General features: G+C 52.7%; 2 protein-coding genes and 1 long non-coding RNA gene across 4 annotated transcripts in view; 2 read left to right on the top strand and 1 right to left on the bottom strand.

The window, feature by feature from the left end:
- Positions 1–231: 231 nt before the first annotated feature.
- EPO (erythropoietin) lies at positions 232–4,208 on the top strand. Its single transcript, XM_015085729.3, has 5 exons — positions 232–457; positions 998–1,140; positions 1,382–1,468; positions 1,720–1,899; positions 2,067–4,208. The coding sequence occupies exons 1-5, from the start codon at positions 445–447 to the stop codon at positions 2,220–2,222; spliced, it is 579 nt and encodes a 192-aa protein (XP_014941215.3). The 5' UTR covers positions 232–444; the 3' UTR covers positions 2,223–4,208.
- On the bottom strand, positions 1,350–16,204 carry LOC113594526 (uncharacterized). Of its 2 annotated transcripts, none has more exons than XR_003414906.2 (3): positions 16,075–16,204; positions 14,345–14,446; positions 1,350–1,514 (listed from the first exon to the last, which is right to left on the bottom strand). It is a non-coding gene; the product is annotated as an uncharacterized LOC113594526 (long non-coding RNA). The 2 variants fall into 2 exon arrangements; XR_003414903.2 differs by having other exon boundaries at positions 14,349–14,446.
- The window catches only part of ZAN (zonadhesin), a 37,691-nt gene continuing 30,065 nt past the window's right edge, over positions 9,935–17,560 (top strand). Inside the window, 9 exon segments of the mRNA XM_053213589.1 lie at positions 9,935–10,636; positions 11,790–11,842; positions 12,330–12,476; positions 12,649–12,713; positions 12,715–12,921; positions 13,100–13,187; positions 13,889–14,041; positions 16,676–16,840; positions 17,402–17,493. Coding sequence (XP_053069564.1) covers positions 10,560–10,636; positions 11,790–11,842; positions 12,330–12,476; positions 12,649–12,713; positions 12,715–12,921; positions 13,100–13,187; positions 13,889–14,041; positions 16,676–16,840; positions 17,402–17,493 — 1,047 coding nt within the window. The 5' untranslated portion in view covers positions 9,935–10,559.

The raw sequence follows: 17,560 nt of genomic DNA, 5'->3' as shown, positions 1-17,560 counted from the left end.
CCTCCCAGAACCCGGGCTCGGACGCGCAGACCGGTGCCCCGCTCCGCGCCTGCGGCCGCTGTGCTCCCGCCCCGGCGAACCCCCGACCCAGGCGTCCTACCCCGGTCTGACCCCTCTGGCCCCTACCTCCGGCGACCCCTCACGCACACAGCCTGCCCCCCACCCCCACACACGCACGCACACATGCTGATAACAGCCCCGACCCCCGGCCGAGCCGCAGTCCCCGGGCCAACCCCGACCGGTCGCCGCGCACCAGTCCTCGCGGACCGTGGCCAGCAGTCCTGCGCTCGCTGTGCGCGACCCCGGCTCGGCGGCCCCCGGACGGTGGCCCTTTCCTTCAGGGCGTGAGGCCGGCCCTGCCCCGCCGCGCTTCCCGGGATGAGGGCTCCCGGCAAGGGCGCCGGCCGAGCCCCTAGTCGCTGAGGGGCCGGGGGAGGCGCAGAGATGGGGTCGTGCGGTGAGTACCCGCCGGCTGGAGGAGCCCCCGCCCGCCTGGGCCCCTGTTTGAGCAGGAATTTACCGCTGGGGCTAGTGGCCCCGAGGTGGCCGGGTTCAAGGACCGACAACTTGCCAAGGACCCCGGAAGGGCAAGGGGGGTGGGGCAGCCTCCACGTGCCGGCAGGGCTCCCGGAGCCGCCGGGAAAAGGTGAAATCTGACCCGGGCACCGGGACGCGGTTTGCGGGTTCGGGGGGAAGAGGGGCGGCTCCGTGCGTGGGGAGGAAGCTGATACCTGGGTCTTGGAGCAATCCCCGGGATCTGCGAGAGGGGAAGCCTCTGTCACACCGGGATTGAAGTTTGCCCGGGAGAAGGGGATGCCGGTAGTTTGGGGGGTGGGGTGTGCTCACCGCGGCGGCGGCGGCGGGGATTGAATGAAGGCCAAGGAGGCAGAACCCGAGCGCTGGGAAGGTTCGGGGTGGGAGCGACAAGCTGGGGGCAGAGGAACGGGATGTGTGAACCTGCTCCTCCAAACACACTCAGCCTGGCACTCTTTTCTAGAATGTCCTGCCCTGCTGCTTCTGCTATCTTTGCTGCTGCTTCCCCTGGGCCTCCCAGTCCTGGGCGCCCCCCCTCGCCTCATCTGTGACAGCCGAGTCCTGGAGAGGTACATTCTGGAGGCCAGGGAGGCCGAAAATGTCACGGTGAGGCCCCCTCCACAAAACATTCCACAGAACTCACTCTCAGGAGTCCTGGGGGGGGGGGGGTCCTCCAAGATCCAGGAAGCTGAGCCCCTTCCTGGCACTTGGTTCAGGGAGGTGGGAAGCCAGAACCCCCAGTAACAATGATAAAAGTGGTACCCCCAATGCATACCTGGAAGCTAGGTAAGGGGCAATGGTGGAGGGGAGCCCTCGGGGAGCCTGACTCGGGGGTCGTGCATTTCAGATGGGCTGTGCTGAAGGCTGCAGCTTCAGTGAGAATATCACTGTCCCAGACACCAAGGTCAACTTCTATACCTGGAAGAGGATGGACGTGAGTTTATGTTTTCCTTCTTCTTGGGGAGTCTCATTTTGGGAACCTGTTGGGGTGGGAGGGAGAATGATAGAAGGAGGTGAGGGCTGAATGCAGTATGTCCATTCATTTGTTCCTTTCTTCATTCATTCATTCATTCATTCATTCAACAAAACTGATTCCATGCCTTCATTTGCTCAGCTTGGTGCTTGGGGTTGCTGAGATGGAGGGGCTGGCTTGGGCTGCTGACTCCAAGTGTCCACTCCCTTTAGGTCGGGCAGCAGGCTGTGGAAGTCTGGCAGGGCCTCGCCCTGCTCTCAGAAGCCATCCTGCGGGGCCAGGCCTTGCTGGCCAACTCCTCCCAGCCATCTGAGACCCTGCAGCTGCATGTGGATAAAGCCGTCAGCAGCCTGCGCAGCCTCACCTCCCTGCTTCGGGCACTGGGAGCCCAGGTGCGTAGGTGGGGGGGCCTCACTTCTCTCTGCCCTTTCTGTAAAATGGGAGAAGGAGCCCTGCCAAGAAATACTGAGGCTCTCATCCCCCTTCCGATCCTAGCCTGAATCCCATCTCCCTCCAGGGGCCCCGGCACTGCGGTAACCTTCTGTTCTCTCCTTGGCAGAAGGAAGCCACCTCCCTTCCAGAGGCAACCTCTGCTGCTCCACTCCGAACATTCACTGTCGATACTTTGTGCAAACTTTTCCGAATCTACTCCAACTTCCTGCGGGGAAAGCTGACGCTGTACACAGGGGAGGCCTGCCGAAGAGGAGACAGGTGACCAGGTGCTCCCACCCCGGGCATGTCCACCACCTCACTTACCACCACTGCCTGTGCCACGCCCTCTGCACCACCACTCCTGACCCCTGTTGGGGGTGATCAGCTCAGCACCAGCCTGTCCCACGGACACTCCACGGCCAGTGGTGACATCGCAAGGGCCAGAGGAACTGTCCGGAGCGCAACTCAGATCTAAGGATGTCACAGGGCCAGCCTGAGGCCCCGAAGCAGGAGGAATTTGGAGGAAATCAGCTTAAACTTGGGGATGGAGCCTTGCTGGGGAGAAACCGAAACTCATCTTGGTGCCCTGCCGAACCGTGATGCCGGGACAAGGTGGAGGGCCGATACCTCTTCGTGCACCCATCAGGCAGGGATAGGAGGGACCAGAGAATTTAGGTGGCGAGCCATGAATTCTCCAGGTCTCATGGGCACTCCCATGATAGTAAGAGCCCGCCGGACGAAGGGTGGTGGGAGCCAGGGAGATGGGATGGGGGCTGGCCCCTGGCTCTCAGTGGGTCCACATCTTGTGTATTTTTCAATCTCACCGGCAAGAACTGAAACCACAACATGGCTCTTGGCTTTTCTGTTTTCTCCTGGAGCGCCCCACTTCCCTGGCCCTGCTCCCACCCTGGCAGCAGGCAGCAGTCCTGGGAAACTAGAGCTGGAGGGGGTCAGGCCCTACGTGCTGCCTCGCATGGCCTGTCTGACCTCTTGACCCCACTGGGCCTGAGGCCACAAGCTCTGCCCACGCTGGTCAATAAGGTGGCTCCATTCAAGGCTATTCCTCAGTAGGCAGCTGGCAACTCTCTTTAGTGAGTTACAGCCGCCATCAAGGAAACAGGAGCCAGGAGGAAGAGTCCCTTTGGTGGCTGGGGACAGCTCCCAGTCCTGTATACTAGACCCTTATTATTTCTCACTTCTTCTCTGTGGTGCCTTTGGCTAAAACCACATTCCCAGTATCCGCCTTTGCCACCTCTAAATCCCGCTGCCCTCTTTCCTTGCCGGGGATGGTCACTATTAATGCTCTACCCTGTAACTCACAGAAGGAGCCACCTTCCCCGACAAGGGTCTCACTGAGCATGGCTCTTCCAGGTGGTTCCCTTACTCGACTTCATTTGATTCCTTGCACAACTCTATGAGAAAGTGTCCACTGTCATTCCCATTGAACAGACGAAGAAATAAAGTCACTGCCAAGGTCAAGACAACAGGAACCCCCAATTCCCCCAGCACTGACCCCTTCCCTCTTCTGCTTGTTCCTTCCACAGAATCCCTACCTGCTCCCTGCTTCCCCGGGATATGGGACACAGAACAAACAGCCTCCACTCTCCATCCCTACGTCTAATTTTACTCATTACTCTGACAATCAACTTCAAATTCCTTCCCAGACATAATGCTTCCGCTGTAAAGTACCACCCAGGAGAGACCAGTGCAGACAGCAAAAGATGACACAAAACTGCATCAGGATCCAGATCCTGGCCATTAACATATATGGGAGGATCAGTCTCTCTGTTTCTATAACAAAACAGAGAAGTCAGGCTGCACCCCTGAAAATATGCAAAAGAGAGAGAAGTTTTGCAATCTGCAGCAGGAAAAATTAGGGGTAGGTTGCAGGATTGGAGGGTATTTGTGAAGTATAGGAGCGTGATGGGGGCAGGGGTGGGAGGAATCCACAGAGGGGTGGATCCAAAGGAGAATTTTCACCTGGCCAATCCAGCTCCTGGGGTACAGTGCCCTCTTCAGGCCCCACTAGGAAATGCTAAACAAATTGGCCTGCAAAAGAACCCTTAAGGCTCCGATCTTGGCACATTTCAATAGAAGTTTGCAGGGGCGCCTGGGTGGCTCAGACGGTTGAGCGTCCAACTTCGGCTCAGGTCACGATCTCACGGTCCGTGAGTTCGAGCCCCGCGTCGGGCTCTGGGTTGATGGCTCAGAGCCTGGAGCCTGCTTCCGATTCTGTGTCTCTCTCTCTCTGACCCTCCCCCCTTCATGCTCTGTCTCTGTCTCAAAAATAAATAAACGTTAAAAAAATTTTTTTTAAAAAAGAAGTTTGTATTGCGGTTTCCACAGATGGCATCATCTGGTTCTTGTCCCACTGCTGTGAATCAGGAAGGGAGGAATCTGTCTTTCTCTCTGGCAGAACTGAAGTCAAGAGGGTTGTCCTGAAATCCAAGGAATGCAGCTAATAATGGCAGCTGGGACCTGAACACAAGGTTGAGGACTCAACCCCTAAGCACATCTTAGCCTGATGTGGTACCTAGCTAGTTAAGGGACCCCAACTATATGACCTGGGCCAGTATGTTAAAACATTCAAAACATATGGGGTGCCTGAGTGGCTCAGTTGGTTAAGTATCTGACGTTGGCTCAGGTCTTGATCTCATGGCTCGTGAGTTCAAGGCTTGCGTCGGGCTCTGTGCTGACAGCTTGGAGCCTGGAGCTTCCTTCAGATTCTGTGTCTCTTTCTCCTTTTCTCTCTCTGCCCCTCCCCCACTAGCACTCTGTCTGCCTGTCTGTCTCTCTCTCTCAAAAATAAAAAAACTTAAAAAAAACCCCACATAACTCATTTATTCCACACTTAACGGAGTACCCACTGGGTGCCAGCTTCTGTGCTGAGTGCTTAGAAAAACATGAAATGATCATCTGCGCCACTCACAGCCCAGGTGTCCTCCGAGAAAGCAGGCATTCCCCACTGGAGACAAAAAGACAGGAGCTCATAAACGTGGACAGAGCCGGCTTTGTAGGTCACTGTATGGACAGGCCCCGATGGGAAGGACCTGGTGAAGGCTCAAGTCCCTGCGAAGCAACATAGATACCCAAGGAGGGAGGGTGTCTCCAGATTCCAGATATTTTTCAGGCACAGGCAGGGAGTGTGAACTCTCTTCTGTACTATTATGATGATGATTCACAACTTATTAAACTCTGGCACCGGCATGACCTGCTGTGATTCTCACCACCAATCCACGAAACAGGAGGACCTTCAGTATCATCCCCGTTTGCCGGATGGGGAGAATAAAACTTAAGTCCCACCAGGTAAACGACAGCCAGCCAGCTCCTCTGACTTCCTGGCAGGACAGGAGCCAGCACAGCCCAGTTCTGAGTCAGCGGGTTACATAATTGTTTAATGGCACTGCCTTGTGTTTGTAGAGCGCTTTGCGATTTACAAGGTGCTTTCTCGGGGCATTTTCTTATTTGCTCTCCTAAACGAGAGAGGAAGGCAGAGACGGTAGAGGATCTCCATTTTGCAGAGGAAGAAACCAAGGTTCAGAGAGATTACGGGCCGTGCCCAGGCCGTAAGACACTGAGAGGAAGATAAGGACCAGGATCCAGGTTCTCTGACCCTGGTTCCCTCTTCTGCCCCAAGCGGGGACCACAGGGAAAGGAGCGTAGAGGGAGTAGCTGGAGGAGAGGGAGCACTTCTGGGTCAGTGAGGCTTTAGGCCCATCCATCTCTCACTATCAACTCCTCCCTGCTCCATCCCCTGCCTGGGGTTCCTCCTTCCTCCCTAGATGGGCAGAAGTTACCTCCCACCCTTCCCAGACCCAAGTCTCCAGCACTGGAGGCCAACTCAGTCGCCTCCAGCAGCCGGAGACCCCACCTTGACTGCCACCTATTGGCCCAAACCTTCTCCCTGGGCCTGAGCATCAGGCTGACCAAATGCACCTGCCTGACCCCAGCTCACAGGTCACCTAAGATGTTCCTGGAACTGCTCAGAATCCTCTTCTCACCAAAGAAGACAAGTGTTGCTGGAGTTGAGTTGGCAACATTAGACATTGCAACCTGAGCTGAATGTTAACTACGTTTTTTGTTTTTTTTTTTTTCCCTAGCTGGTCAAGGTTAATTCCTCTAAAATTCCATCATAAAACTGTAACATTATGAAAGATTACTGGCAACAGAAAAGCAGGCAGGAGTATGGTTTCCCAACTTATATGAGTCATGCCCAAATGTCCATGAACTCTCTCTTCTTGATTTTTAAAAATTGATTAGGAAAAAAATTACATGACCCACACACAATTCCTGCTTTAAAACAAAACAAAATAAAACAAAATTTAGCCGTGCTAGTCTCTCCATTTTACAGAAGCACACACTAAGGACCAGAGAGGGTGAGTAAAGTGTCCAAGGAAACACAGTGAAGCCAAAACCAGCTTTACTTCTCTGGAGTGGTTCCCAGGGTTTCTACACGCCAGGGTCTCTCACACCTATCCCTGCAGCTGCTAGGCTGGTCAAGCCACAAGCCCTCTGGGTCCTTGTGCACTCATGACTCCCCAAAATGCAGAGCCCGGGGGCTCCCTCCCACATCGCTGGCCCTTCCTGTCCTGACTTGTGAACCAACCCCCACCCCCGGACAGGTTGGAAGCTGAGATTGTCCAGCTCTGTGGCGCCAAAGAGAGGTCAGCAAAAGCAGCCCTCGGAGGACTTATTGCCCAACCAGGAGGGGCTGTGGATCAATTGACTTCTGTTACTCTTCCCCGGGTTAACCATTTCCTGGCGCTGTCCCTCTCTTGACTGTTCTCCTAACCTGGTATGGAGAAAGGGTAGATCAGGGTTTGGGCTGGGCATCCATTACATCCCCCACTTTGATGAAAAGGGGCAGAGGATTGCTCTCTCCCCAGATCGGACCCCTACACAGTCCCTTTGGGTTCATGTGGGCAGGAATCCCCAGGACTGCTAAGGGGGTTAGGACTTCCCTCTTCGATGTACCCCTGGGCATAGATTTTTTTTTAAGTTTTTTACAGTTTATTTATTTTGAGAGAGAGAGAGAGAGAGAGAGAGAGAACACGCTCATGAGTGGGGTAGGGGCAGAGAGAGAGGGAGAGAGAATCCCAAGCAGGCTCCTTGCTGTCCACACAGAACCCAACGTGTGGCTCAATCCCACAACCACGAAATCATGACCTGAGCTGAAACCAAGAGTCAGATGCTCTACCGACTGAGCCACGCCGGGCATAGATTTGATGATAGGGAATGGGGGGCTGCCAAGGTGAAGGGAGTGAAACTGAAGGTTTTTAGAAACACCTGGGTGTGGTAGGATATGGGAAGTCTGGACAGGAGAGGCCAGCTCGCTGCTGACCAGCCCTCCAGCCTAGATACAGCTCCGTATGTGCAGTGGGAGTCAACAGCCTTTTCAAAAGGGGCAAAACCACCCTTCCGCTGCAGTCTTATGTAGGATTGCCATTTATGAAACAGGTCAAAGCAGAGCTGCTCTGGCTGGGGTGGGGGTGGGGCCCTGACCTCCTCTGGATGCTCCCAACACAACTGTGGGAGTCTGCAGGCCACACTGTGGGGACCGCCGGAGCCATGCTCTTGGGCCGGACAATGGACTTCATTTCCGAAGAGCTCAGTTTCAACACATGGAAAACGAGGACAATAGTTGTGCAATGAAGAGGACACGAGGTGCGGTTAGATTAGCCCACAAGCACCGCTGTTCCTGGCTCCTGGAAAGTTCTCCCCACTCCTGCTGTCTCGATGTTGCTGTCCAGCTGCACCACCATCCCTCACCCTCCGCAGCCTCCTCTCCTGTCTCTCCAGCTCCAACCAGCCTCTCTTTGGTCCTTATCTGCCGAGGCTGCCACAGAAGCCTTTGGAGAATGTACGTGGGATCAAGTCACCCTGGTGGCTTAAAAACTTTTAGTGGCCCTTCAAAGCTATGGCATCCAAGGTCCTCCAAGCCAGGGACCCTGCCTCTCCGCCCCCCCCCCCCCCCCCCCCGCCGCCCCCACACCATTCTTCAAAAAAGTGTCATGCTCCCTCTAAGCTTGGAACATTCTCCCTTCCTGGATGTGTCTTCCCATCTTGTCTGATTACCACCTCTTTGTGGTTTAGAAAGTCTCTAAACTTGTGTCGGCAAGGTCTCCTCTGTCCCTTCCCAGAGGTGGCTCATCCCTCCTGTTGTCTGCATTCTGGACTCTTCCAGACTCTTTCATTTAATAACATACGCAGGATCCCTTTCCACTATCACAGCGTACAGCTCTACCACCATTCTTTATTTTTTCCTTAAGCCAGGAATAAACTTTAACAAAGTGTAATAACATCAATTAATATTTTTAAATTATTTTTTGATTGTGGTAACATACTCAACATAAAATTTGTCATCTTAACCATTCAAATTCTTAAAAGATTCTTTTGTTTTTTTAAAATGTATTTATCTCTGTACCCCACATAGGGCTTGAACTCACGACCCCAAGATCAAGAGTCTCACACTCTTCCAACTGAGTCAGCCAGGCACCCCTCTTCTTAACCATTTTTAAGCGTGCAGTTCAGTGGCATTAAGTACATTCGCATTGTGACATCATCACCACTGGCCATCCACACAACCTTCACATCTTCCCTAGCTGAAATCCTGTCCCCATGAAACAAAAACTCCTTATTCCTGTCAACCACCATTCTATTTTCTGTCTCTACGAGTCTGACTACAGTAGGCATCTCCTATGAGCGGAATCATATGCTATTTGTCTTTCTGTGTCAGGCTTATTTCACTTAGCATAATGTCCTCAGTGTTGCAGCATGTGTGAGAATGTCCTTCATTTTAAAGGCTGAATGAGGGGCGCCTGGGTGGTGCAGTCGGTTAAGCGTCCAACTTCAGCCAGGTTACGATCTCGCAGTCCGTGAGTTCGAGCCCCGCGTCAGGCTCTGGGCTGATGGCTTGGAGCCTGGAGCCTGTTTCCGATTCTGTGTCTCCCTCTCTCTCTGCCCCTCCCCCGTTCATGCTCTGTCTCTCTCTGTCCCAAAAATAAATAAAAAACGTTGAAAAAGAAAAAAAAATTTTTTTAAAGGCTGAATGAGGGGCGCTTGGGTGGCTCAGCTGGTTAAATATCCGACTCCGGCTCAGGTCATGATCTCACAGTTTGCGAGTTCGAGCCCCGCATTGGGCTCTGTGCTGACAGTTGGGAGCCTAGAGCTTGCTTCAGATTCTGTGTCTCCCTCTCTCTGCCCCTCCCTTGTTCACACTCTGTCTCTCTCAAAAAATAAAAAAATTAAAAATCAACATTAAAAAAAAAGGCTGAATGATATTGTATGTATGTGCCATATTTTTTGGCTTTGTGGACTTTGGGTCACCTTCACCTTTTGGCTATGGTGAATAATGCCACCATAAACATGGGTGACCAGGTTATCTATCTCTTCATCTTTGCGTTCAATTCTTTTTCGTATACAGCCAAAAGTGGAATTGCTGGGCCCTATGGTAATTCTATTTTTAACTTTTGGAGGAGTGCCATTCTTTTTAATATGTACATAATATTCCTCCATGTGAAAAATAGTCCTTGACTATGATCCAACCGCATCTCTGCTGGCAAATGTTTGGGTAATCTCGATTTTTTTTCCTAATCAGTACCATCTTTAAGATGTGCCCAGCTTTGTGCAAAAAGGCATTTCTATTACTATTTTGTGCAAATAGGTATTTCTGTGGGAAGATGCTTGGAAAGGTAAGGTGGGGTCAAAGACGTGCATGTTAGGAAGTTTGAGAGTTTCAGATTACCTTCGAAGAAGTTTTCACCAACATAGAGTCTTAGCATCAATGTATTTGAGTGTGTCTACCCACATCCTGGCCAATGCCCAATGCCTTCAATCTCTTAAATGGTTGTCAATGTGACAGTTGTAGTTTTGATTAGCATTTTCCTTATCGCTAGTGAAGCAGGACATCTTCTCTGATGTTTACTGGCTGGTGGTATGTCTTCCTCTGGGACTTGCCTTTTTCGATTGATTCTTTGCCAGTAATGACCTGCCAGTTGTTTTCGCCATTGTTGCCAGCTATAGAATTTTAGATTTGAAATGATTTTCTGTTGGAATTCTGCAGACAATGTTCCATGGCCTCTTAGAACCCCTGGTTGCTATTGAAAAGCCTGATGCCATGCTGATTCCTGATCCTTAGTATGTGACCCGTTTCTTTCTATCTGAAAGTAGTTAGGGTCTTCTCTCCCCTCCTCCCCCAATACTCTGAAATCTCATGACAGACCTTCCATGGGTGTCTTTGCACCCATCATAAGAGACCCCTTTTCATCAAGAGACTTGTAGCTCAGTCCTATGAAATCTTCTCGTGTGGTTTTTCCGAAGTCCTTTCTTTTCCTTTGTTCTTTCTGATTTGAACTCTTTTGGTTGGATGCTAGACGTTCTGGACTGCTTCTCTAAGTCTTTCTCTTGGTCTTTCTCTCCTGCTGTCATCTCATTTCCTTTCACTGGGTTTTAAATTTCCACCCTTGTAGTTTTTTCATTTCCCAGAGCGTTCTGGTGTTCTCTGTCTGGTTTTCATGGCATCCCTGGAAGGATGTCAAGCGAGGAGGGTCAGGGATAGATAAAGTAGCCCGCGCTCACTGTGCCTTCCCCTCTTCCTTAAGAGCCGCCTCTGAGGTCCCATATGGCTCCTCCAGTCTGGACTCTGGTGCTGCTGGTGGGGGCCGGCTGGGGCCAGGGCCACATGCCTGCCCCTGTCCGGTAAGCGGGGCTCAGGGGGTGATCTGGGGTGACTCTGGGGGAGAGTGAAGGGCAAAGCTGGAGGGGGCAAAAGGGTAACGATGAAGGGCACAGCAGTGGGGAGGAAGGGGATGATGAACAGGAAGAGTGGGGAGAACCCCACGACCCAAGCGCCTAGAACTGAGGAGTGTGAGAAGCTCAGAGGACAGAGCCCAGATGTTAGAAAGAGCAAGAAGAGACGAGAGGAGAGGCTGGGCCTTCAGGAAACGGACCAAACCCAGGGCAAACCCAGCAGACAGGAGACTTCCGGTAGAGGCAGCAAGAAATGATAGATGCCTTGGTGTCCTGGAGCTTGTTTTGTGGGATTTGAGCAAGTAGAACTTGTACGTGTATGGCAAAGGGCTATTCTGTTTGGCCTACACCATCTGGGGAGGCGCAGTGAGCTTCTCTGCGTTATTCCTAGGGCGAGGAGGGGCCATCCCTGTGTTATTCATCTGTATGTTCAGTGGCACGTAGCTAGGGCAGCGTGGGACCCAGGGTCCCCGGTCTAAGGGGAGAACTTAGGCTTCAGCACAAGAGGACCTCAGCTCAAAGGAAGGGGTTTCCCCAGGTGTAAACGCCGAGGCACTGCTTGAGAACTGCCATATACACGATCGGGTTCCTCCTCCAGGGAGGCTCCAACACAGGTCACAGAGGCACGGAGGGAACCAGTGAGGCGCTCCAAGGAGAGACACTCATTATTTTATTTTATTTTTAGGAGATAGATGAGAATTTAACGTGAGGAGGTTGGGGGCCTTCTTTTTTTTTTTTAATGTTTATTTTTTGAGAGAGCACAAGTTGGGGAGGGTCATAGAGAGGGAAGGAGACACAGAATCTGAAGCAGGCTCCAGGCTCTGAGCTGTCAGCACAGAGCCTGATGTGCAGCTCGAACCCACAAGCAGTGAGATCATGACTTGAGCCGAAGTCAGTCGCCCAACCGACTGAGCCACCCAAGCGCCCGGCCTTTCGAAAACCTTAAAGACAAGTAAATATATGTTCGCTGCCTACACTTTGGTACAATATGAATACCAAGAAATCCTTCATGAAGGACCACTCAGAAAGCTCACGATCAATGAAGCTTATGATTCTTGATGATGACAAGTATTACTTTTTTTTTTCCTTCTCCAACCCCAAGGAAGGGGAAGCCTTCAGAATGGAAGCCAGTTGCTCGCAACTCTAGGGATAACTGTGAGTTGGAAACCAGCACCACTCAGATCTTTCTCCTTCCCCAGGGCAGGGTGGCCACCTCAAGGGCCCTCTGGGCTGGGTGATGGCATCAACACATAGTGATGTGTGGAGGGCAGTCCTTGGATGAACAGAGGGTGGAGGGACCATGGAAGAGTGGAGTACAAGCCCTACCTAGAAGATTCATATTCAGATTAACAACAACAAAATGTATGCATCCAGACAAAGCCTGTCTGCCCAGATGAATCCACCCCCTGGACCTCAGTGTGCGACCCCTGTCCTAGAAGTCATTCTGCCCTGCCCCACCCCGCCCTGAATTTCTCCTACGAGATTCTTATTTCTCAGATTCTCTTTTCCAAATCTGTGCTCTGGACCCACATAGTGGCTGCCTTCTCTAAGCTAAGCAATCCTGCTAACCCCCGACCCCCAGTTTGGCTCTGGGGCTGGCCCTCTCCCCTCTCCTGGCCTCAGAGCGGCCCTTTCTTCCCAGCTGTTCTCACTCAGTGTGACTTTGAGGATAACTCCAACCCCCTCTGTGATTGGACCCAAGGGTCCACAGATGATGGGGACTGGACTCGAGCCAGTGGACCCTCCCCCACCGGCAGTACGGGTCCCCCCGGGGGCTACCCCAACGGAGGTAAGGAGGCCTAAGGTTTAGGGAGACAGCTAGGAGGTAGGCACGGGCAGATGCAGGTGCAGGGAGAAGGGAGGCAGCTGGAAGTGGACGCCTGGGCTCTGGGAAGGGGGTGGGAGGGCAGCCCTCAAGGCTGGGAGGGCCTCCTCATCATCCTGGGTTCTGCCTCCCGCAGAGGGCTACTACCTGCACATGGCATCAAGCACCTTCCACTGGGGCGGGGTGGCCCGCCTACGCAGCCCCCCCCATATGGGAGCAAGGCCCCCTCTGCGTGCACTTCGTCTACCACCTGTTTGGGCTTTCGTGGGGCACCCAGCTCAAACTACTGCTGCTCAGGGACACCAGGAAGAAGCGCCCCAGCCTGCTCTGGAAACATACTAACACCCAGAGCCCCTCCTGGATTCCCACCGCTGTCACCGTGCCTATGGGCCTTGCCCTGCCCAGTCAGGTGAGGGTGAGGCAGAGGGCAGAGCCTTGGGCCCCAGGGCGAATCTGGGTGGGTGGGGGCAGGACGGGCCGGGACAAGGAGGGGGCACCAGGGCCGGGCCACCCGAATTCAGGCAGGAAAAGTGGGGGCTGAGGCAAAGGAGTTTACAGGCTGCGTGGTCCCCTCCTTCCTCCCACAGGTGATGTTTGAAGGAGTGAGGGGCAGCACGGCTTACCTGGACATCGCTCTGGATGCCATCTCCATCCATAGGGGCTCCTGCAATCGGAGTGAGCCCCTGTCCCTCCTTCTCTCTCTGCCTCCACCATCCGCCCAGCTCTGGCTTCCCTCTACTTCCACACGTCACACCTTTGAATCCTGAAGCACCTACACCTAAGGAGAGGTTCCCTTTGAACACAGGTGTGGTAATAACTTTCCGAGAGTGACCAACCAAGTCCGGATTGCCCTGAACTGTCCCCATTTTTGCACAGAAAGTCCTGCATCTCAGGAATGCCTCAGTCCCTGCGCAAAACTGGATGTCTGGTCGCTCCAGCTGTTCCCCCAGATCCATCCCGAATCAGCCCTCTGAGCTGACATATAGAGATTCAAGGGGAGCAAACTCAAGTGAAGGAAAATTCCAGAAGCTGAGTCCAAGTAATTAACACTTACTGGGCACAGGATTGTACTAGTGGCTCTCCACAAATGATCTAAAGTAAGATAGGCGGGTGCTGTCGTTCCCAGTTATAGATGAGGAAACTGAGGCTTGGGCAGGTTCTGTAACATGTCCCAGGAATAAGCCGTTGAGGAGTGGAATTATATCTGGCTCCACAGCCCACCATGGCTCACAGTATTCTGACTCAGAATTGGGTCCCACAGTATTGGGACTCAGAATTCTGAGTATGCCCACACTGGGGCATACTTTTGAGAGCTGCATCCTTCTAGAACAAGCTAAATCCACCCTCCCTCCCCACCCCGCTCTTTCTCCCCTCAGTCTGCATGATGCAAATGTGCAGCTTTGACATTCCAAATGATCTCTGTGGCTGGAGCTGGATCCCGACAGCCTCTGGGGCCAAGTGGGTCCAGAAGAAGGGGTCATCCGGGGTGCTGAAAGTGGGGCCTGAGGACGATTTCTCTAGCCCTGGTGGTGAGTAATGACCACACTTCCGTCCTTTGACTTTGTGGGCTTCTAGTGACCTCTGCAGGAGTTTACGATGTTTGCCTGACTACCGCACAGTAACTGCCATGGGATGTAAGCCCCAGCAACCTCAAACCTCGCTGAGCGCAAGTTACTCAGCAGAAAGCAAACTCCACACCCCAGCTTCCCCCACTGCCATCCCACAAACTCCACCGGGCAGACCCAACACAGCCTACTCCTCACCTCCCTTCCCTGGCACCATTCATTCATGCATTCTTCATTCATTCGTTCATCCATTCATTCAACAAGTACCTACTGAGCGCCTATGATGTGCCAGGTGCTGTCCCAGGCCCTTGAGATACATCAGCTTACAAAACAGACTAGGAGTGGCAGGGGGTGAGAGGAAGATGGTTCCTAAAACAAGAAATAAATTATAGTTATAGCAGGACTATTGAAAAATGAAAGTCAAACAAAATGAGGGGATTGGGAGTGCAGGAGTTAAGGCGGGGGGTGTTGTGAGTTTTAAACAAGGTGTCAGGGTAGGTCTCATTCAGGTCATATTCGAGCATAAACTTGAAGCAAGTGAAGGAGTGACGGAGTGAACATATAGAGGGGAAGAACATTCTAAGCATAGGGGCCAGCCATGCAAAGGTCCTGAGGTAGCAGTGAGCTAGGAGGTAGGGGAGGTGCTGAGATACAAGAGGCCACCTAGCAAAGATAGAGAAGAGGAGCTTAGAGCAGTCCTAGGCAGGGCTGATGACTTGGGGCCTTGAAGGCCATGGTCGGGACTGTGGCTTTGATTCTATGTGGATGTGGATGGGGAGCCTTTGCAGGATTTGGAGCAGAGGAGTGACTAAATCTGACTTATGTTTAAAAGGATCACCTGGGTTTTTTTGTTTGTTTGTTTTTGTTTTTGTGTTGAGAATACGCTGAAGGGAACGGCCAAAGGCAGATGCGGAGAGGCCATTTAGAAAGCTTTTGCAATAGGGCAGCTGGGTGGCTCAGTTGGTTAAATGTCCGACTTCGGCTCAGGTCGTGATCTCATGGTTCATGAGTTTGAGCCCTGTGTTGGGCTCTGTGCTGACAACTCTGAGCCTGGAGTCTGCTTCGGATTCTCTGCCTCCCTCTCTCTCTGCCCCTCCCCCACTCATGCACGGGTGAGTGCTCTCTCTCTAAAATAAACATATACATATGTATATAGTTACAAGGCTTTTGTAATAAGCCAGGCAATACGTTTCCTCTTCCATTGCATCCATGTCTGTCCGTAGCTTCTTTCCCACCATCTCTCTCTGTGATCTTGGCTGGGCTTTTCTTTCCACGGATGACCCCTCCCTCCCTTCCTTCCCCCTTTCTACTTTCTCCCCCACCCCCCTCCCTTCCTTGCTTCCTTCCTTCCTTCCCTCCTTCCCTGTGCCTCCCTGCTCCTTTTCTCTCGCCCACAGCAGCTACCTCTCTTCCTGTCTTCTCCACACAACGTGCCTCTCCAGGCCTCACAGAGCACAGCCACGCACGCCAAGCTGTGCAGGTCAAACATGAGAACCCCGCTCCCTGATTTCTTTTCTAAATTCTCTTCTTTGTTCTCTGGCCCCTTGCATTTCTCCATTCTCAATCCTCTCCCTTCATTTTTCTGTCCTTTTCCTCTCCGTCTGCCCCCAGCGCCCAGAAGCCCTTTCTGCTCACTCCAAATGCAAGATCTCCTTCCTCTGCGCTTTCTTGCTGTTCCTGCTGCCGGAGGTCCGCCTTCTAGAAAGACCCGGAGAACCTCCCCTTCCCTTCCGAAGCCCTGGAAGATCAGGGCAGGGCCAGCCCATCTCCGCATCACCCCCGCCCCCCAGTATTAGCACCCCCAAGCCGAGCCCCAGTAGTTTCAGTAAATGTTGGTTGTTGTTTCCATTTCCTCTCTCCTCCTTTTTCCAGCTTGCTTCCTTCTATTTTTCCCTCTTTTCTTTTACTCCCACTTCTCCTTTCCACCAACCAGCTATCCCATTAGCGCCCTCCTGGCGTTTTCTTTCACGATTTACCACTTCCCTCCTTCCCCTTACCTCCTCCTTCCCTGATGTTTCCTCTCTTTTCTCTTCCCTCCCCTTCTGCCCTCTTCTGTCTCCCGGAGGCCGCCTTTCCAGACCTGGTGCGTGCGCGCTCACCAGGCAGGACCGCTCGGGAGTCAAGACGGAGCGCGCCTGCGCAGCCTAACTTTTTCCCCCGGCTACCAGTTGCGTCACGGGGCGAAGTCTAGGTTGATTGGCTGCTTGAACTGCCGGAGGGGGTGGGGTGGGAAGATGCCGGCTTCTAGGCGTCAGACCAGTTCTCTCTCACCAGTTTGTGTGAATCAGCTCTGTCCCGTGGGTCCAGAAAAGGAAGAGGCTATGACCCTGGGGGACTTAAAGCGTCACAACCCAAAGGACAAGGTTCTGGCTGCTGCTTCTGAGAGGATGCTGCGTTTCATATGGTGGTGCCTGCGCCCTTAACCAGTCTTGCCAAGCATTTCTGGAAAGTTCGAAGGCCTCGGACAGATGGAGGCCCACCTCATCGCTGGCCGATCCTAGGCAGCTGTTGGGGCTTCCCAGGCCCGGGACCCCTGCGGTCACAGTGTCCTATCCCTCAATTTCAGCCACCCCACCTAACTGGCCTTTTACTTTATAGGTGGCTTCTACATGCTCCTGGACCCCAAGAATGCAAAACCGCGGCAGAAATCTGTCCTCCTGAACCCCCTGAGCCAGTCCTCTGGCTGTTTGAGCCTGTCCTTCCACTACATCCTCTATGGCCAGTCACCTGGTGCAGCCCTCGCCGTCTATGCTTCTGTCTTGGGTGAGACTGGCAATTGCAGGATTTATGCTTATCTCGTCTCCCAGGGTTGAATTGACAGGAAAATATGGGGCATCCCATATTTCTAGGGAAATCTAGGATATATGCAAGATTATTGTGTGGAGTAGAACTGGAAAGCTGGGAGAGTGCTGGCTTCTAGAAAAACAGATAAAAGTACCAGGAGAGTGAGAGAGAAGGATGTGCTTGCATTTGGGAGAGGGGGATACACTCCCAGTATTCCCTTAGCTACTCTTCTTTCTGAGTATAGGATTTTTTTTCCTAATTTAAAAATTGTTTATTTTTGAGAGACAGAGAGAGAGACAGCGTGAGCAAGGAAGGGACAGAGAAAGAGGGTGACACAGAATGTGAAGCAGGCTTCAGGCTCTGAGCTGTCAGCACAGAGCCCGACGTGAGGCTCGAGCTCACAGACCGTGAGATCATGACCTGAGCCAAAGTCAGACGCTTAACCCACGGAGCTACCCAGGCACCCCCGGAATACAGGTTTGAGGTCATTTTCAGTCCCCTTAATAAGTCAATTCTCTCTCTGATTCCTTTCATTTGCAGGCAGCATCAGGAAACACACTCTCTTCTCAGGACAACCTGGACCCAATTGGCAGCCTGTTACTGTCAATTACACAGCCCAGGGAGAAATTCAGGTACAGAGGAGCAAAGGTCAGGACCCCTTGCACAGGGTAGGCACTTCTGATATTGAAGTGGAGTGAG

Source organism: Acinonyx jubatus, chromosome E3, assembly GCF_027475565.1.
Source record: "Acinonyx jubatus isolate Ajub_Pintada_27869175 chromosome E3, VMU_Ajub_asm_v1.0, whole genome shotgun sequence".
Taxonomy (NCBI): domain Eukaryota; kingdom Metazoa; phylum Chordata; class Mammalia; order Carnivora; family Felidae; genus Acinonyx; species Acinonyx jubatus.
This window is presented reverse-complemented; position numbering and strand designations above follow the sequence as displayed.